Raw genomic sequence first — 20577 nt, 5'->3', positions numbered from 1 at the left:
CCAGCCCTACTTGCTGCTCTAGGAATACACCAAGGAGACCCTGGCTTTGGGGTCTTTGCCCTCACAGTTCCCTTGACCTAGAGCACCCCACACCCACCCACACATTCTCTTGCTCTCTCCACTCTTCCTGGCTTTATTCATGGCCTTATTCAAAGGCCTCCCACTCCGGGGAGACAGTCCCTGACCCTCCTGGGACTGCTGTCCCCCTTCAGTGTACAAACATCATGTTGGGCGTCACTTTTTATAGTAAGTGCACACCTAACACGAGATTCTGCCTCTGCCCTGTTCAGCATCTGCAACCTCCCTCTGGGATGGCGGCTCCTTCCCACACATAGGAGGTGCTCAGCGGCCACTGGATAAATGAGGAAATTCATCTGAAGGAACAACAATTTGCAGAATAGCTGCTGCAAAGAATTGTGCTGTAGAAACTGGGGGACCCGGGGGGGTCGTTGCTTTCCTGACCCCTTACTTCCCGCCTGTGCAGATCTGCTCAGGTGAGTGGGACTAGCCTTAGAGGTCAGTGGAAGAGGCTATTCCCCCAGGTTCCCATCCTGGCCTCTCCCAAGTTTCTGTTGGGGGGAATCAGAAGTTATGACCTGGTTTTTCTCTTGTGGCGTTTGTTGAGTGCTTATGTAAGCCTGTCCTTCTGTAGCTACCTGGGAAGGCCTCGCTAGAATTAAGAAATGGAAATTCAGTCTTAAATATCCTCCTCTGTTTCACAGGGACTTGAGAAGAAAGATGGGCTGACTTTAGAAGACTCTAGGAAAAGCCATCTTATGAAGAAGGATTATGTTGAAGTTGATGGAGTAACTGTGTAAATACGTGAGGAAGAAAGTGGACTCTTGGTCGTGTCAGATGGAACCGTAGTCTGTAACGTTGCTGGTGCCTATGGATTGAGTTGTAAGGGCCTGGAGAAAATAAAAGAATTAATTAGCTATGGGAAGGGAGCCAAGAGTGACTTCATAAACCCATGGTGTCCTTGTTACCGCATTTCATTGGTGATAATTAAAGGCTTATTATAAGGTTTATTATACACAACTAGCATGTTACTGATGATAAGTACATATTTTAAAAAGAAAGGAAAGCCTGCCACTTGGTCTCCTCCGCATCTGGTCAGAGGATAAGAAAAGACTTAAGAGAAGGAAATAGCCTAAAGAGAACATAATTCTTCTGCAATATTTTGAACTTCAGACAGATACACACTACAGTCTCCAGAAGGAAACAAAATTGCTGAACTTATTTATAGTAAAAGAACGAATAGACAGGAATGTTAAAATACACGGAAAGAATTTTTGGGGTTGTGCCTGTGGCTCAGTGAGTAGGGCACAGGCCCCATATACTGAGGGTGGTGGGGTGGTGGCCACGGCCAAACTGCAACAAAAAATAACGGGGGCCTTGTGGCGGGCGCCTGTGGTCCCAGCTACTTGGGAGGCTGAGGCAAGAGAATCGCCTAAGCCCAGAGGTTTCTGTGAGCTGTGATGCCACAGCACTCTACTGAGGGTGATAAAGTGAGACTCTGTCTCTAAAAAAAAAAAAAAGAATTTTCTAGATAGAATGATCAATCATTCAATACACCTGTTATAATCTTCCCAGTGGAAGATGTTTTCTGGGGTTAGTGAAGAGAATAGTGCTTGCTTCCCATGTAACCCTGTTGATCTCAGTCTCTTGCAGTCTGTAAATGGAAGTGCCTATTTTTAAAAGACTCAAAACATGAGTCTATATCTCTGTGTGGTGGTGAACTCATTTATTTTAAGCGGACCTTTCCTTGCCTCACTGTATAACCCAAAACACCACTGACTCAGAACTACCTCTCATTAACCTACACAAACCTTTGCGTGGAAGCAACACATCTATGTTCCAAATTGTGGAAGAAACTCAGTCAAAGGTGTCAAATGGCTATCATTTACCTGATCTTTAATCCTGTATTCTAGCCAACTAGCCCACTGATGTTTCACATTATTTCCTGTTGTAAAAGTAATAAAATTCCCATATCTTTAGGTTTTAAGTTTTTAATTTTTAATACACTATCGTTTCCCTCAAACATGAGAAATATTTGTGAATTTCACGTATCATTCAAACCTCACTAGCCAGCAATGAACAAAGGTCCTATAACACTCTAGTTTTCCTATCATTGCCTTTTTTTTTTTTTGAGTCAGAGTCTCACTTTGTCCCCCTGGGTAGAGTGCTGTAGCCTCCTGAGTAGCTGGGACTACAGGGGCCCACCACAATGCCTGGTAGTTTTTTTTTTTTTTTTAGAGATAGCAGTGTGGTAGGGGGAGGTCTTGCTCTTATTCAGGCTGGTCTTGAACTCCTGAGCTCAAGCAATCCACCTGCCTTGGCCTCCCCGAGTGCAGCATTACAGGTTTGAGCTGCCGCAAGGGCCTTCTATGCTTTTATGTACTGCCTTTAATTTCAATCCCTTTAACACAAAAATGACACCCTGGAGCCATGATAGTAATACAGTTTTATTTTTACAGTTAGATTCCGAGGTTGACCTTGTTTAAAATTTATATGATGAGTTGATAATCATACAATGAGTCAGTATAAGACCAACAAACACAATCTGAGCCTTCCTACTTTTGTTTTGGAATTCCTGCAGCCCATCAGCATAATTTGGGATGTTGGTTCCACTCTAAGTGTGTGACTCTGGGCAAACTTCTGAATGTCTCTGATCTACCCTTCTTTTATTATAAAAATTTTAAAAGGAGGGAGATAATCACACTAATATCGCAAGGGTTTTTGGAAAGTCAACCAGGATGGTGCACTCTGTGCAAGCCTTGGCTTTTCTCTCCAGTTGCCGCCTCTGTCGTTATAACCTCATGTCAGACTGGATTTGTTATTTAAGGGGAGGAGATTTTCCCTCCTCAGATTACCACACTTTTATTTTCAGATTTCAAAAGTAGTTAAGTCCACCAATTCCCCTCCCTGTCTCCCTTCCCAGAACTCACACGTACACACGAGCCATGTGTGCACACCGGATTTCTTTTATAAACAGATGTGTGTGTATGATTAGGCCCTGTCTTCGCATGGACCTTTGTTTCTGCTCTTGCTGTGTTTAGCCTGGAAATTGCATGAGATTAATAAGACAAATCAGAAATCAAACTGCTACTCCACTGTTACTCGTTCCCGCCATGAATGTACCTGAGGGATATTGCCTGCCACTGTGCTTAAGGGACAGTGTTTGCACAATTCCTCACATACTGGTCAGTGAACACCGATTCCTCCTTCTCCTTGTATTCTGGAGCTGGGACAGGTTGTCACCTGCAAGCCTGCGTGTTGGCTGCAAAGTGTGCTAATTCTGATTTCCAAATGCACTTTCCTCCCAGGCAGTGTCTTCAGCTGGAGAAGTCCCTGTGGTGGGAGCCCCTGATTGTGACTCTCAAGGGTGTGCTAAGTTTTGCTGTCAGTCTGGCACTGGATGTATAGGGAGCACAGATCTTACCTCCCCTTTCCTGCACGTGCAGCGAGCCAGGGGCAGCTTCCTCCGTCTCTCAGCCTTCTCCTCCTCCACTTCCCTCTGCAGCCTCCTCCTCTCACGGGGCCACCACAAGCCCCTCTGCAGACTCCTGCTCAGCTCCGCCTCTCTCGTCGGTTCTTTCCCGCCCCATCCCTGATCCCTCCTCTAGGCCTCCTCGCTTTTGTCTGCAGCGTTCATAGGAGTTTCTACAGGACCCTTCCAGGAGAGCTCCACGCCTTTCTGGAGTCATTCATTCCAAGTCCTTTCTGGAGTTCTCCCAGCTCGGTCCCTTGAAGATACTGAAATCCCATTTACAACATCCGTCCCGCGGGCTCTCACCTAACGTTGTGAGGGTGTATAACACGCTGCCCAGGTGAGGGGCTCTTCTACACATGGAACTTTACCCTGGAAGTGAGAACAATGTCACCCCCCAAAATTGCACCCTCATATTAATTTGAATAAAGTTTTAAAAACATCTGCCCGGTGCCTTTTCCCAGCCCCCACCCCCACCCCCCAGAGGCCTCTCCTCGCGGCATTCCGCGTCCACAGCACACACGGGGCACCGTCTGCTGCGCCAGGACCTTTCCTGCCAGGCCCGCCCCTCCCGCCTCACTGTCCTACGTGACCGAGTCCCTTGAGTCTGCGCTGGCGTTGAATTAGCCGCTCTTCCTCTTCCCGTGTCCTCATCGCTGGCCACACTGGGTACTTTCCAAACCCAGGGGCCCTCTCCTTGTCAGGCGTCCCTGCGCTCTGCGCATTCCCACCCCCACGGCGAGCCAGCGCGCGGGGTCTTCCCCTGCAGGAGCCCCCTCAGCTCCTGGGCCTGAGCCCACCCTGCCCGGCGCCCTTCAACGTTCAACTGCTCTGCCTCCAGAGCCTGCCGGACCAACACTGGGTAACCAACATCCTGACCTGCTGATTCTGGAATAACATCAACCTTTCCTGCTACCTCGGGTTATGGAGATTCCAGCGGTCCAGCGTAAGTGCGGGTATCAGCACTTCTGCATTTAAGTCCAACTTACTTCTCTGCAAGCTCTGGGGGCTTTGAATTTCATTTAGTGCCAAAATAGGACTTTAATAAATAAGTTGTACACAAGGGAGAAATAAAATGTCCATTAGTGTTACACACATATACAACCATTAATGAAATGGCAGAGCAGCGTCCCCAGCCAGCATGTCTGGAGTAATTTTGTGTCTGGAATGATGTCCCCTCCCCTCCCCTTCACTTGTTCCCCTTGGACAGCTCATTTCTACACGTTCCTGAGGTGCCGTTTAATACCACAGAGAACACTTCCTTTACTTGCTTTAAGACAACTGACTATTTGAATTGACCAGTGAGTGACTCAAGAAAGTCTGGTGAGTTTTAGGGAACGTCAGGCGCCACAGTTGCCTCCAGCGCTGTCATCGAAATGCTCCAGGATGCAGCCCTGGGTGGACAGGTGCTGAGCTGCTCCTGTGAGATGAACGCTATTGACTCCAGCTCTGCCAACTTAGTCACTCAGTGGAGGCCCGGGGAGACCCCACTATGAGCCGACAACTGGGATCGCAATGAATAAGCCAGGCCTGGCACCTCATAGCACATGGCAGAGCCGTGGCAAGGGTGTCCAAGCAGGTCCTCCTTTTAAAGAGGAGAAAGGAGGAAGACAAAGTAGCATGGTGCTTCCCAAATGGTCTGTGAGGAGGATTATTCATAAGACCCTGAGGGAGAGTAGCCTCAGGAAATCAGAAACCAGAGGCATCGGAAATAGGAATTTCGAAAACTGTTTGGCCTTCTAAGTAGGACACAGAAAACCCTGGCCTCTAGGAAACTGAAGCAGAGCCTGCAGGGGCAAAGAGGCTGCTCCAGAAGTACTGGGACATGGTGATGAGGGACGTGGAGGAATGACAGTTGCCAGAAAACCATGGCTACAGCAGAGAAATAAAATGTGCATTGGAGGCAGTAAAAACCCAAAGCAGCATGGAGGCAAATTGACAGGGTGGTGTGGAAGAAACATCTCACAAGCCATTGAATGTATGCAGAAAGATCTAAGAGATGGACCGACACAGGGGAGGCACAGGAGAGACCAAGAGTAGGTGAGGTACGGAACAAGGCCCAGCTGGAGAGCCCTGCTGGGTGGAAAGCGCTCTCCCTGTGTTCCAGGCAGAATCAGTGAGGGAGGGTCCCCTCACTCACAACACCAAGGAAACTGGGAATCATCAGCATGGAAAAAATTAAACATCTAGGGAGAAAAACCCTTGAGCAATCTGCCACGGAAGATCCCAATACCCAGCTGCCCACACATGTCTCTTCTGGAACCTGGAACCCCAAAGAGACAGCATCAGGGGTCTGGCATTCTAGGGAGCAAAGTTATAATCCCAAACATTCAGCCTGGCCAGGCTGGCTTGTTTGTTTTCAATGTGTGAACTCCTGTCACTAAACCAACCACTGTCATGTGTGACAAAGCCCAATGACTCAGAAAGAAGAGCCAGGATAGAACCTGGTCTTGAGGTGCTGCCTCAGTTTCTGCAAAGCTGCACCCCTCCCCTGCAGGACAGGGAGTGGAGAGTGTGAGCTCAGATGCAGCCGGCTGCCTCTCCATAGAGTGCAAGGACACTGTCCCCAGAGAAAGACTTTTAAAAATATGTCTCTGTTCTTTTCCACAAAACCACAGTCACCCCAAACAACCCAATATCCTTTTCAAAAATTTCAATGGTAAGTATAAAGAATTATGTTGTATACCTTTAAAAATAGTAAACAAAGTTTCTATTAATGGGGGAGACAAATAAACCAACTGGTGACAGAATTAATTGCCATGAATTAATGACATCCCCTGCTGTCATCTCTAACATAGAACTTGGGGATGCTTGTGTTAAATCTGATTAGTTAGTACGAGAGAATGAGCTCACCAGAGAACAAAATGAAAAAAGACGAGGAAATCACGTCACAATAGGCACAGATTAGGGCTTGAGGTTTGCGTTTTCGTGTATATGTGTACCCATGTACAGTCAGCTCTCCTTGTCTGTGGGTTACAAATCTGTGGCTGGTTGAATGGATAGAAAATATTTAAAATCCAAAATAATAAATCACCAGTAAAAATGCAAATAAAAACAATAGAGTTTAACAGCTATTTACATAGCACTTTCACTGTATTAGGTATCATCAGTAATCTAGAGATGAGTTAAAGTACATGGAAGGATAAGTGCAGATTATAGGCAAATACAACACCATTTTCTATAAATGGGCATCCTCGGTGGCCTGGAACCAATCCCTGGTGGATACGGAGGGATGCCCATTAATACACACACACAAGGCAGAACCCCCACAGCTCCCCCCTCCATACACTGACCACCTTCTTAAGTGGACCTCCTTTTCACACACTGGATTCACACCACATGTACACGTGTGTGTCTACACAGTGGACCTAGTTCTTTGTGTTGCCACCTCTGTATTCTGATCCGTTTGTTACAGTCCCTTGGGTGGTCAACTGTCAGAGGTTGTGTGTATTTTTCTACATTGAGCCCATATAAAATAAGAAAAAAAATCCAATTTTTCTTGCAGAGATGAAGGGGACAGGAGTGTGGAGTAAGGGTCTCTCAAGGCTGTCCTCCCCCCTCAGCCTGTTGTGGCTCCATTGATATTACCTCCTAAACACAAATGGTTTTGCTTTCTGAAAAGGTGTTGGGCCCCGGAAAACTGCCAGCCTGGGAATTAAAGGGTGTGTGTGTTTTCATTTTATATACAGTGGTTCCCAAGTCATTTTTTGGTAAGCCCTGGGCATCCTGAGCCCCAGCCTTGAGGCGGTGTCCACTTTCTGGGTGTGGCAGAGCTTCCCAAGAAGAGGCAGACCTGGGGACAGAAACAGCTGGAAGAGCCTGGCCCCTTCCCCCCCAAGGAAGCACCTTGTCATTAACCCCGAATTCTTTACAGCTGGGCAGGAGGAAGCTTTTGGCTGTAAACTGTCATGCACTGTAGCCTTCCTTGAAAAGGTGGAGGGAGTGGACATGGTCCTGGGAACCAAATAACAAAGACCAGAAAATCAGCCTCAGCGAGGGGAGGAAAAATCATCCTTAGGTAGTGAGAGACAAGAGCCGCTGCCCCTCAGGGCCAAAAGGGGTACCGCTGACCCCCACTCCCCCAGCTGGGGGTGGACCCTTCTGGCTCATGCTCCTTAATGCTGGAGACATCCTATCATTCCTTCTGAGTGTAGAAACTGTATCTGGCATGTTAGAAAAGTAACATTCTTTTCTGTCGGGGATCTATTTTTATTTGGCCGCGCCCTCCCGTTCAGAACAGCAGTTGGGAGCGAGCTGCTGCAATTTCCTACCCGTCGGGAAGGGAAGCCCGAGCTGAGCGGATAAGGGAGCCCGGAGCCAAGCAGAGAGCAGCGGGGAAGCTCCGCTCCGTTTTGAAACCCCGAATTGCACCCTACCTCCGCGCACTTCCCTTCTATATTTCCTATTATTCTACGCGCAGAGGCCAGGGGAGTCTTAGGCCACAAAGATGGCCTTTTAGGTATTTTAATACTTTCCATAAGGAAGGTGATGCACGCGCACTCTGTGAGCCCTGGAAGGCGTGTCGGAACCGTCCGGGTGTCAGGAGCAAACGAGGTCCTTTTGGTGCCTCTTTCGAGGGGGAAACGACCCCCTTCGGGTCGGCCCCCTGGGGGTTGCTCCCTAGACGACAAAAGGGACATAAATGCCGCAGTGACTTCCCCACAGTTTCCGGTCCCAGACGCAAGGAAGGAGCCTGGACGTGCGCTCATACCCCGGGGAGGCAGGTAGCCTGCCCTGGGCTGGCTCCTGGGAGGCCTGTCCCAGAAAAGGGACAGGTCGGTCCCTCAGTTCCTGGCGGGGATCCCTCCTGTGGCTTCCAGGGAGATTCTCGGCCCAGAAGGAGCCCGACCTGGTGCCCGGCAGGGTAGGGCAGGCGCTGGGCACAGACGCCAGACCTGACCGCCTGCCCCATCTAGGACATTGGATTTTTCCAGAGGGCTTGTGGACGGAGTGCGCGCGAAGACCTGGAAACTGAGGCTGGAACCCAGGCCCTGGTTAAGTGATGGGCTAGGTGTGCAGGAGCGCAATGCCGGGCTCCGACACGGCTGCTGCTTCCGTCCCCCTTCCCGGGCTCTCGTTTTAGGAGGAATGTTATTGTTTAAAGAGACCCTATTGAACTATTTCCTGCTCATTGTCACCTTCCTCAGCTTTCCCGGTTGAGATTCTCACCGAAAGGTAATAAACCAGTCGCTGCCGACACCGCCCGGCGCTGCCCCGCGCGGGAGTCCCGCTCCTCCGGGAACAGGCGGACCAGCCCTGTCCCACTCCCGCCTCTGAAAAGCAAAAACAAGGCGACGGAAGTCAAGCACGTTTCTGGGCCGCACCCGCATACGCACACCTGGTCGCCAAAGTCCTGTTTGTCTGTGGGGAACGAAGACATTTCCCCGGGGGATCTTTTATTAGCATTTCCATCTATTTCTGCGCGCGGAGCTTCCCCTTCCGACAGGTGAGGGCCGCGGGGCACGCGGGACGCTGGGGAGGGCTGATCCACGGTCCTGCGCGTTGGTGATGCCACCTGCGACGCGGCTAGGCGAGGGATGAGTCCGGACGGGTGCGTTGAAACTGCTCAAATGGAGGATTGAGGCTTCCGAACAGCCAGACGGGAGTGACCCGGGCGATGCGGCCACCATGCGCCCTAAAGCCTGGCTGTGCGCACTGTCGCAGGAGGGGATGGAGGCGCACGTGGCTCGGGTACAGGTGAGCACCGCCCAGGACACCGAAGCTGGCACCTCGGCGGGTCCCGGCTGCGCTCAAAGAGCCAGGAGGACCTGGCGGGCGGGAGCTGGGGAGCGTCGCGGGTCTCCAGGCTGTGGTACCAGTGGTTGGGGCTTCGGCGCCCCACTTCCCTCCTTCCTCCAGGGCCCGCCCTGCGGCTTTGATGGAGGTGCAAACATTTGGGGAGGGCGGGGGTGTAGGGGCTGGCCCGGGGCTCCGAGGGCTGGGGCCCAGGATTTACAGGAAACCTGCGCGCGGAAGTCCATTGTTGGCCCCGGGGCCTCCCAGGCCCGCCCGGCGGGGTCTGATATGGCCGCGCGGGGCCAATGGGCAGCTGCCCCACACTTCAAAGGGCGCGCTGCCCAATCCGCCGCGCCCCCCTCGGCAGACGTTGCAGCTCTATTTATGGGGAGGGAACCGAATTTCTCTCCCCAGAGACCTACTCTTAGTCGCGCCTTGGGGGAGTTCAAGTGGAATAAACTCCCCCTTCCCTCTCCTCCCGCCCCCGCCCCCCCCAGATCTCAGTCCTCGCCCTCCTCCAGGTCCTGTTCTGGACCTGGGCGCCGTCGCAGGTCTTGGCCTGAGCGGCCCCTTTTCTCGGAAAGCTGTAGCCGGGAGGGGTGAAGGTGGCTCTCAGGTAGATCAGGCCTTGGGGTGGGGGCGGGCGGGACGATGAGCTCCCCCGGCACCGAGAGCGCGGGGAAGAGCCTGCAGTACCGAGTGGACCACCTGCTGAGCGCCGTGGAGAGCGAGCTGCAGGCGGGCAGCGAGAAGGGCGACCCCACGGAGCGCGAGCTGCGCGTGGGACTGGAGGAGAGCGAGCTGTGGCTGCGCTTCAAGGAGCTCACCAACGAGATGATCGTGACCAAGAACGGCAGGTAGGTGCGCCCCCAGCCCGCGGGCGCCTCGCGCTGGGCGGCTGGCCGTCTGGGGGCCTGGGAAGTGTCTCGCTGTGGAGTGCCCTTCCTTTGGTTTCCTCTCCGGTCTTAAACAGCCCCCAGTGTGTCCTTAACCTTCTCTCTTGGAGGCTTTCTTTGTGGAAGTTTGAGGAAGAGGGACTAGAACCCCAGGGTTCCAACCTCGGAGGAGTCACCAGGACCCGCGAGGTGCCCGCCGGGTTTGGCCCGGGCACCGAGACCCATCCCTGGGTCCTGTTCACTGGAGGCCGTGGAGATAGTGTGGAGACCGCCTGGGCCTGGGGAGGAAGGAGGAACCCGGGAATCACCTTTGGACGTTCCCAAGGGGCTTTTCTTTGCCCCGAAGTAGCAGATGCCTCCGTCAGCGCCGAGCTTTCTGCCTCTGGACTCCTGGGTCAGATTCGGGGTCCTCCTGCTGCGCACGCCCTTTCTGTTCCAGGAGGATGTTCCCAGTGCTGAAGGTGAACGTGTCAGGCCTGGACCCCAACGCCATGTACTCCTTCCTCCTGGACTTCGTGGCTGCCGACAACCACCGCTGGAAGTACGTGAATGGAGAGTGGGTGCCCGGGGGCAAGCCGGAGCCGCAGGCGCCCAGCTGCGTCTACATCCACCCTGACTCGCCCAACTTCGGGGCGCACTGGATGAAGGCGCCTGTCTCCTTCAGCAAAGTCAAGCTCACCAACAAGCTCAACGGAGGCGGCCAGGTAGGTGTGACAAGGCCGCCTAAGGCCCGTGGGCTCCCACCCTTTCCCTGGTGGTCTTGGAGGGACGCTGCGTGGAGGAGGGAACTGGAGGGAGGAAGACATCTGTGGGGAACACGCCACCGCCTCCGGCAAGGAAGCCTTTCCTGCGTTTATCTTGGTAGCTGGAGCCCTCACTTTTGAGGAGGGCAGGTCTCAGCTATGGAGAACTTTTGTGTCCAGCTGTAAACTCTCCCGGAGGTAGAAAGGGTACCAGCCTTGTGGTAAACAGTCACAGTGGAGCTAAACGTGTACCATAGTGGTCACTGTGAGAAGTCGGACCAAACTTGTAAAAATTTGTCCTTTTCTAAAGAACATTCTTTAGCTAGGAATTGTTCCTTGAAGACCGAATGGTGGCGAGTTGCAAACAAGCCCTGTCTTTTAAAGATGTCTGTAGCCTTCCTGGAAGCTAGGACTTTATTCCACCAGGTCACAGGAATTCCTGGGGGGCATTGATTGCCTTTAATGATGTGTAGCGTCTCCTGTCCCTTTTCCAAACAAGCTGTGGGACCAGCACACATAAAATCTGAGAATGGAGCTCACCTGATGGGAAACCTCAACTCAAGCTCTTTCTTGAAGCTGAAGGATTGTCTGCGTCTTGGATGTGTTTTCTCCTTGGCAGCAGGACAAACAGCCCCTTTGTCCTACAGTAGGGTGGCCTCCAGCCCTGTGTCTGTCTCCCTCAGATCATGCTGAACTCCTTACACAAGTATGAGCCCCGCATTCACATAGTGAGAGTCGGAGGGCCCCAACGCATGATCACCAGCCACTGCTTCCCGGAGACCCAGTTCATAGCTGTGACAGCGTATCAGAATGAGGAGGTGAGGCGGGGAGAGGCAGGGAGGCTGTTCTTGGGGTGCCCCTTCCTGAGGGTTCCAGGAATGGGAGGGGCTGTGCAGAGGTGAGGTGGGGAGAGGCAGGGAGGCTGTTCTTGGGGTGTCCCTTCCTGGGGGTTCCAGGAATAGGAGGGGCTGTGCAGCCCCATGTTGAGACTGTTTAGTGTCCTTTCAAATAATTCACTGCAATTTGAGGAGGGTGGGGGGGAGTTGAAAAATGTCTTAATTTAAGCATTTTCCCCTTTTAATTTTCCATAGAAGTATCTAAAACTAGAAGCATCAACTACATGTTAAAATGGAAAGGTGCACAAGGCATGTAGGGTTAGTACTGAGAGAATTTCTGCAGAACAAGACTTGAGTGGGAGAAGGGAAATGTTTGGAAATGTTCCCAAATGTTGAGGGCATCCCCCATGTCTGCGCAGTGTGGGACTCAGCTGGACGTCAGATATCTGTTAGGTGCCTGCAAACTGGTGCCTCAGCCTAACGCCAGAGTGTAGAAACTGTGATTTGCTGCTTCCGATGTCAGTGTAGACAGCAACCTAGAACTACCACTTCATTGTTTTCTGAGAACCAGCTCATGTTTTGAGTCATTTTTGATTTATGCACACAAAGTCAGTAGTAGATTAACTTGATTGTGAATCTTACTCAGAACATTGGCTTTGAAAGCATTTCATAAATGTACTATTCCTTACAATTATTCAGCTGCTTCAGACTCAGATAGAAAACTGTCTGGAAAGAAGTCTGATTATATTTGAATATTTTAAAAGTCTTACTGGTGTTTCTGAATTTCTTGATGCCAAATCCAATTTCCTGGCTAATGAGCAATGTACTAGTAAATGCAATTTCTTATTTTTCAGATCACAGCTCTTAAAATTAAATACAACCCATTTGCAAAAGCTTTCCTTGATGCAAAGGAAAGGTGAGAGAATTCTAACTGTACGTTCCCTTGGATGAAGAGATACATACGCGCCAAGACGGTTTATTGCTGCACATACTGTTTTCTGAGTTTTCTCTTTTTTGACAATCCGATAACACTCTTTCTGACAGAAGCGACCACAAAGACATGCTGGAAGAGCCTGGGGACAGTCAGCAACCGGGGTACTCCCAATGTACGGTTTGTGGCACTCTGCTTGCCCCCGCTGCTGGTTTTGGGATCAGACTTGCTGAGAGCTAGCCAGGGCCTACGCTTGCTGAGAGCGAGAGGTGGAGCCCACAGCAGTTTCTGGGTGTGACTGGGGAGCCGGGCTGCCCCTTCTGCTGTGCTGGGCACTTGGCACTCTGCTGTCAATGCTACATAACCATTTCTAGCCTCTGTCCTAATCCAGCTGAGGAGAACCTCCTGGGTACTATTGTTTTGCCTTTAGGCAGCTGCAGCTGCCCAGGATCACTCAGGCCTTGGGGGGGATGTTTAGATTCTCCTGTTTGGGGCAGGAGGAGATTCTAGATCACCAGACCCTCTTTGAAATGGTTTCTGCTTTTGTTAATGATTGAAAACTGAAGGACCACCCTTGGGGTGATGCTTAGGAACACATTTTTTTCTTAGCCCACTTTGGTTCTGGGGATGTTGGTTTTGGTGGAACTAGGGTAGGGAGAGTCTTCTTTATGTCCATTTCCCCTTTGGAGTTCCCTGAAGCAGAGTGCAGGACGAAGGTCATCTGCTGGGAGAAATGGCTCCAATTAACCTGTCCTCTGCACCCAAGGAAGGGCCTTGGTGATGTTAAGCAGCTGGCACGTAGTAGGAAAGGTAGCATGTTTGCTAACCTCTTAGCACGTGGTGTGTTCCTCCTGAAAGAATCCTTTGCTGAATTGAACATGCATTTTTGTTTTTATGGAACAGCTCCCCTAGGTAAGAGCGGCTCTGGCAGGTGACAGGGCACAGCTGGGTCCTTCCCTCAGGTTGAGGTCTGAAGAATTATCTGTAGTCTGGAAATTGAAACCAGAGTAGTTGTCTCCCCCAGGGTTGCTTTTTCTGAATTAAAATTAAGGGTTTGAAAAAAGTGGGTTTAGAGGTGTCCTCTTAGAAGAATAAGCAGAAAATGGGTTCAGGACAGGCAAGGACTGTGTGGGTGGTGTGAGGAGCTGGGAGAGCGCTGGCTGTTCTGTCTCACCCCTGCCTCTGGCCTCTGTTGTTACATTGTATTCATGCTCAGCCCTGTTTCCACTTTGGATTCCCCTGGGTTTTACCTTCTGTCTTAACTTTGTATTCACAGAGGAAACTGACCTCCCTGGGGGAACAGGAGCTCTCAGACCTGCTCAGTTATTCTAATAAACAGTGGTTGAGGCAGTAGCTTCCCAGACGGACTCAGGGGCCCTGCAGGCTGGGAACCTGGTTAAGTGCAGACATTGTGTGGAGCTGAGGCCCGGTGCTGCCTCCATGTAGGCTGTGCTTTGAGTGTTAGACCCTTAGGATACTTCACTCCATCAGAGGCTCCTGAGGAGAAGATCCCAGATCACTGCTCTCTTCCTCTTCATGAAATAATACAAGTAATACAATTGCTAGTTACTCAGCATTCTTTTCTCACAGCAGGGGGTTGGCTGATTCCTGGAACCAGCACCCTCTGTCCACCTGCCAACCCCCACGCTCAGTTTGGAGGCCCCCTCCCCATCCCTCCCACACACGGCTGTGAGAGGTACCCGGCCCTGAGGAGCCACCGGTCCTCGCCATATCCCAGCCCCTACGCTCACCGGAACAACTCTCCAAGTAAGTCCCGAGTTGCATCTGCCAGAGCTGGTGGGTGGCTGGGAGACCCTCTTCTGGAGCCCACATGCAAGCCAGGTCTGTAGTGGCTCCACAGGAGACGTGTTTGCTCACCACTGGCTCAAGCACCAAGATCTATACTCTGAAGCTTGCAGTGTTCAATGTGGCTTAGAGTTAGTGCTCTAAATTACTAAAATGACCGATTACTGGGGCTCTCCACACAGCTGTAGGTTAATCTCAATGCATAGAGCCTAGGTTCAAATATTTTATGAATCTCTGTAAAGTGATAAAGTTGGATCAGCCAGGAACAAAAATTCCTGACTATACCAGTGATTCTCCAAGAGTGTCTCCCAGACACGGGCACCAGCATCACCTGAGAACTGGGTTCTTAGTCCGTGCCCCAGACTTAATGGAACTGGAAGCTCTCAGCTCTCGGGTGGGCCCAGTGATTTGGGTTTTAACAAGTCTCCAGTGACTCTCCTGGTGCTCCAATGCTATGAACACTGGGACGGACCATAATGATGCCTTGCTGAGTTCTCCCCAACCCTGCATATGTCTAGACTTAATTTTGTCTGGCTCCAGAAGGAGGAAAATAGCCGGAGAACACCATAAAACAATTAAGTAATTAAAGCTGATTTAAAATGAAAAGAGCTTGTTGGGTAAGGAAATGGCACTTGGGACTCCTTCAGCCAGAAACTAGACTTGGAGGCAAGAAAGTGACATTGTTAACTTTGCCTGCAGTAACATTTCTGTAGCTCATTCTTATGAAGGAAGCTGGTTAAAGGTAGCACAGTGGTATACAGTAGAGCTTCTGTAAGTTGACCACCCATGGGCCTGTTACAAACTGGTCAATCCGGAGGTGTTGGCCTTAAAGAACTAGGCCTGCTGTACTGCTGTACGTTCAGTGGTGCACGTCCAGTCTATGAAAATGAGGGCAACTTAGGAGGGGGTCAGTGTAGGGAGGTGGTCGGCTACAGAAGATCTAAGTGTATATATACAGAGGGTGCCAAAATATACACATTTTAAGAAAAGAAAAAGCTACATTAAAATTATAGTATCCCATATATGCTGATAACAAAAGATGAGTACAAGTCTCATTGAACAGCTTTTGTAATTGTAGAAGTCAAACATCACTTGAGTATTACAGTTTCAATGCAGTTTTTTCATTTTGTAAAATGTGTGTACATTTTTTGGCACCTCTGCATATAGCGTGTGTGCGTGTGTGTGTGTGTGTGTGTGTGTTTTAAAGGTGAGCAGTTCTATTCCCCAGTCACGTTATGGTAGGATTCATGTGTACTGGGCATCTACTGATTTAATTGTGAAGAAAAAATCTTGGGTTTAGTGGAAGGTGTTTTCCTGCAGAGTGTCCTAAGAGTCACCCCCAAAGTTGCCACACTCAGGGAAACTGAGAAATTGTAGATAAATGTACTTTATTTATAAAATCTTCATTGCAAAATGTTACAAAGAGGTGGTCAATATGTAGAGAATATTTTGAAAGTGTTTTGTCACATTTTGTAACGGTGTTTTGTATAAATGAGGGTACAGTCAGCTGTAATTTCCCAGTGTCCCTAGGCATGATGTCTTTAGGGAGGACTTTTGAACATTTGGCAATAAACACTAGCCTTGGATAACGGATGAGGCAGACTAATGACTTACTTTCTTATTTAGTGCCCCGTACACGTTTTGTTTTCAATGTTAGGTAGTCCCAGTTATTGGTAGTCTTTTAGGCTCTCTGTTGTTTTTGGAAGACCCCATCCAACAGCTACGCCTTTTTGCCCCCCAGCCTACCCTGACAACTCGTCCGCATGCTTATCCATGCTGCAGTCCCATGACAACTGGTCCGGCCTCGGAGTGCCCGCCTCTGCCAGCATGCTCCCTGGGAGTCACGCCAGTCCGTCTGCTGGCTCTAGGTATGTGTGTGTGGGAAGCGCTGCAAACAGTCCTGGGAACTCTGCCTCCAGCTATCCTGTCCCCTCTCAGATTGGCCCTTATTCCTCACTCCGCCCCATCCCTGAGGGGTGGGCGGTTTTTATTTATAACTCTCCCCTTAGCCAGCTATATCCAGGGACCCCAGGGTACATGACTATTGGGTTCCTTCTTGCAGTCTGTTCCCTGGGAGGACTTGGAGCTCTTTTAGAACTGTGGAGTGAAAAGGGAGCTGGGCTATCCCATCCCAAAACAAAACCCGTACCTTCATCCTGGCTGTGCCACTTGTGTTTCATATGACAGAGCCTCTGTGAGCCTCAGCTTCCTCTTATATAGAAAGAAGATAGGGAATAACCCCAATTTCAGCCTGTCTATTGTAGGATTGTGGGGTCAGTAGGTGTAGTGTGAAGAAATTTTTCCAGAACCTTTTCAGCAGTGGCTATTAAATTAAGGAATTAAATTTGTTGGTTTTTCTGTGGATATAAGTCCTTATCATATGTGCTGGTTAAGTGTTTAAAAGAATGACGGTTATGTTATTAACTTGCAATGATGTAGTGGAGAAAAACTTAACAATCAAGCAGGGTGGTAAATAGGATCAATATAAAAACGTACAATAGTGAATCTACAGGTCAACCCTCACTTTCTACTGAAGAAAGGGACCCAAGGTGTGAAATGGTTGGTCGAGCTGTTAGCTCTTAGCAGAGCAAGCAGGGTCAAGTGATCTTTGACTTCAAGGGCTGTGCATTAGATTGAATTCTAGATTGTTTAGAATTCACAGTATCGCTAAGATCTAATTCTGCTTGTCTAGGAAACAGTTTCTCTAATTTTCTACCGTTAAAAATGAATCAAATTGGGTGGCGCCTGTGGCTTAAAGGAATAGGGCGCCAGCCCCATATGCTGGAGGTGGTGGGTTCAAACCCAGCCCCGGCCAAAAACAAGCAAATTGTGCACAGACAGGGGACTTTCCACGGGTCTAAGGGCCCACTCAGGAGGCCGTCCCCGGTCAGGCAACGCACAGACCACAGACTGCTGACCATGCCGCAGCTGTAACTGGGCATCTCAAGAGATGAAAACTTTCATCTATAAAATGGGATAATAATCAGCCTTGACTAACTTGGGCTTGTGTACAAGGTCAAGTACAACTGAATATAGGACATGGATTGCTAAGCAGAAGAGCAATGTAAACAAGGCCTTGTTACTCACAGAAAGACTGTTACGGATTTTTCCCCACATAAAATTTTACCATAATTGAATATGATTCAGTTCTACACATTTAGACTGGAGGATTTAACACTCATTCCCGTTCCCAACTTGCTCATTTGATACATTGGGAAAAAAATGTCAAAAGTAGTCTTGGGCCAAGTCTAAAGTGACAGAGCTAATTAAAGGCAGAACTGGGACTTCCTGACCTGCCTCCCCGGTGGATTTGAGGCGCTGTGCAGACACCTGCCCACTGGTGTCACTCTGCGGAATGCCTTTCACTGCTGACTGCATAGGAGGGTCCTGTCTTTCTCATAGGAAGGGCTGCAGGGGATATGGGGTGTGCCAGTGAGAAGCAGCTGCCTAAGCTCATTTTCTGAAACTTTGATGGAGTATGTCTGGGAATAGGATGTTCTGAATGAGAGCGCAAAACTGCTGGTCTGGATACTCACCGAAGCACTTAATAGTACTCTGCTGTAAGCTCTGCATTTGTGAATAACCTTTCTAGTCTTCTTCCTAATGTGTGACAATAACTTCTGTACCCTCTCAGAATGTAGTTGTTAGTCATTTAAAAATATGGAGAAAATGACCTTTTTGAAAAATTATATAATGCAATTATTAGGGATGGGATTTGAGCATTGGTCTGTCTGTCCTGTGGCTGCCTGTGGCTCTTCCCGGGCCTGACTCCCCTGTTTTCTGTTGCAGTCAGTACCCCAGCCTGTGGTCTGTGAGCAACGGCGCCATCACTCCAGGCTCGCAGGCGACGGCCGGTGTGTCCAACGGCCTGGGAGCCCAGTTCTTCCGAGGCTCCCCTGCACACTACACACCCCTTGGCCACGGAGTCTCGGCTTCCTCCTCCTCAGGGTCTCCTCTGTACGAAGGGGCTGCCACGGCCACAGACATTCCTGACAGCCAGTATGACGCCTCTGCCCAAGGCCGCCTCGTAGCCTCATGGACGCCTGTGTCACCACCGTCCATGTGAATCAAGGCCCTGTCTCACGGTGTGCTGTGACTGTTTGTTCTGGTGACCAGTGATGATGGGATTGACCTCGAGGCACAGATGGCCGTCTGCGGGGTTTAAGGAAGGACGTGAAGCGTCCCTGACGTCTCTCCAGAGTAGGAGGGGAATACATGCTCTGGCCTTTAGCAAGAGTCCCCTCCCGTCCCTTTGCTGGCATCTATGGCAGCAGCGTTGCCCTGAGGGGCTTCTTGCTACTGGGGAATCCAAGGATGGAAAGATGCAGGTGGCCCAATTCCCCAGGGGTCACTGTCTGTATTGTTTGCCAGGGTCCAGAACCTTTCTTTTTCCCGTACGGGGGACTCTCGCACTCCAGAACTTGTAAACCCCATTGGTTCTACTTTAGTGAGATGAAAAGCACACTTTCAAATCTCCTCCTTGTTGCTTTCAGATAGTTAGAATAGAGCTGCTACAGACAGTACAGTCATAGTTCAGGGGCAGCAGCTTTTAGCTGAATTTGAAATTTGACAGCTCTGCGCCCTAGAATGTGTTTATTTTGAGCATAATTACCTAATCTCTGTTAAACCTACCATTGTTTTATGTATTTCTTTTGCCAAAGTAGCCAAAGACAATCAGCAGGAAGAGTTTTCTGCAAAATAAAGGCGACACGTAAAATGTGCGGTTGGTCTCGTTACTCTGTGTGGTTGCTACTCTGCAGCAGGTGGTGAAGAGCTTATCCCAGAGAGGTAATTTAACCTGGTGCAAACATCAATATTGTATCTAATCAGCGGTAGAACTGAAAGTGAAATTTGCCATACTTAGTGCTAATTGTCACAAAAACACAAAACTTAAATGATTTTCAAGAAGTTCAGATGCTCAACAGGAATGATAGTGAAATGTGGTAAAGACAGATTGCAGAGCCCCACGGGTGGTCACAGACACCAAAAACTACAGGGGGAGTACTGTGCCTAAGAAGAGCTGGTGAGGTTATTGTTTGTCGGTGTAAAGTGTACTTGCCAGAGAAATCCCAACAAAGGGCATTTGTAAGTATCTTCCTGCCGCAATTGTACTAGGCTGGGACACTTTCTCCATCTGGTGGCAGAATTCTTAATGTTGACACTACTTCCGTCTGATGTTCCAAACCTCCGCTTTCTAAAGCTTCCAGTGGGGAATCAATTAGTGTCAGTCAGTAATGCAGACATGACAATGCGAGGCGTCACGATACACAGAGCATCGGGCACATCAGCTGTGGAGGGGGAGGCTGAGGCTTGAAGCTTCACAAAGGCACCAGGGAGCAACTCCAGCATCACCAGCATTGCTGCCCTGGTCAGCTCTGGCTTCTTTAGACTCTACCTAACATTTCTAGGACAGGAAGTATTTTCTTTATGGAGCACAAGCCAAGATTTCAAGTGTAAATAGCTGGATTTGGGTGTAATTTGTGGATGCTTTTCAAGGGGGATGTGCTGATCAAGATATGATTGAAACATTTTCTGTGGTTTTATTGCTATGCATGTAAAAATACCCCCCCAAATTGGAGTTACTGATGTATATTTAACAAGAATACCTTTTTGGTGAACCACTGTCCAAGCAGCACTGGGCGATGGAACTGGTTCCAGTTCTCTGCACCGTAGTTAATAACCAGGATTAGCCGGGATGCTAGGGAAGGGCCTGGAGCCTTTTGGAAAGGAGGCAGGAGAGGGCGGGTGGTTCCCTCCACATGGTTATCCCCCTTCTGAATGCTTACCTGTCTCCTCCACACCTGGACTGCTCAGGGGCCACCATGGGACCAACAGAGTGGGGTGAGTAAGAGGAACCTGGGACATTACCTAAGCACAGCTCCAGGAATGGGGGGCTCTGGGGAGACCGAGGCACATGGCCCTCCTGAGGGGCCTGAAACTTGGGTGGGGGGGCAATTTACATGGAGGACAGAGTCTTGACATGTGTGAGCTTCTAAACGTGTCCCCAAGTTTATATTCTAGGAATAAATATTTTAATAATCCTAACGGCCAGGCACGGTGGTTCATGCCTGTAATCTCAGCACTCTAGGATGCCAAGGTGGGTAGATTGTCTGAGCTCAGTAGTTCGAGACCAGCTTGA

At 49.8% G+C, this 20577-nt stretch overlaps 1 protein-coding gene across 1 annotated transcript; it reads left to right on the top strand.

Moving 5' to 3' along the window:
- Positions 1-9612: 9612 nt before the first annotated feature.
- TBXT (T-box transcription factor T) lies at positions 9613-18504 on the top strand. The gene is made up of 8 exons (XM_053591707.1): positions 9613-10083; positions 10562-10826; positions 11549-11683; positions 12556-12617; positions 12746-12807; positions 14223-14399; positions 16180-16306; positions 18228-18504. Exons 1-8 carry the CDS (start codon positions 9878-9880, stop codon positions 18502-18504), a joined length of 1311 nt encoding a protein of 436 aa, XP_053447682.1. The 5' UTR covers positions 9613-9877.
- Positions 18505-20577: the final 2073 nt, after the last annotated feature.

Source organism: Nycticebus coucang, chromosome 5, assembly GCF_027406575.1.
Source record: "Nycticebus coucang isolate mNycCou1 chromosome 5, mNycCou1.pri, whole genome shotgun sequence".
NCBI classification, from domain to species: Eukaryota; Metazoa; Chordata; class Mammalia; order Primates; family Lorisidae; genus Nycticebus; species Nycticebus coucang.
Note: the sequence above shows the minus strand (reverse complement) of the source record. Positions and strands in the feature narration are given on the sequence as shown.

Coding starts and splice junctions, on each gene's coding strand:
- TBXT (XM_053591707.1), top strand. CDS start 9,878: ATGAGCTCCCCCGGCACCGAGAGCGCGGGGAAGAGCCTGCAGTACCGA. Junction 12,618..12,745: donor TTCCTTGATGCAAAGGAAAG/GTGAGAGAATTC, acceptor TCTTTCTGACAG/AAGCGACCACAAAGACATGC. Junction 16,307..18,227: donor AGTCCGTCTGCTGGCTCTAG/GTATGTGTGTGT, acceptor TTTCTGTTGCAG/TCAGTACCCCAGCCTGTGGT.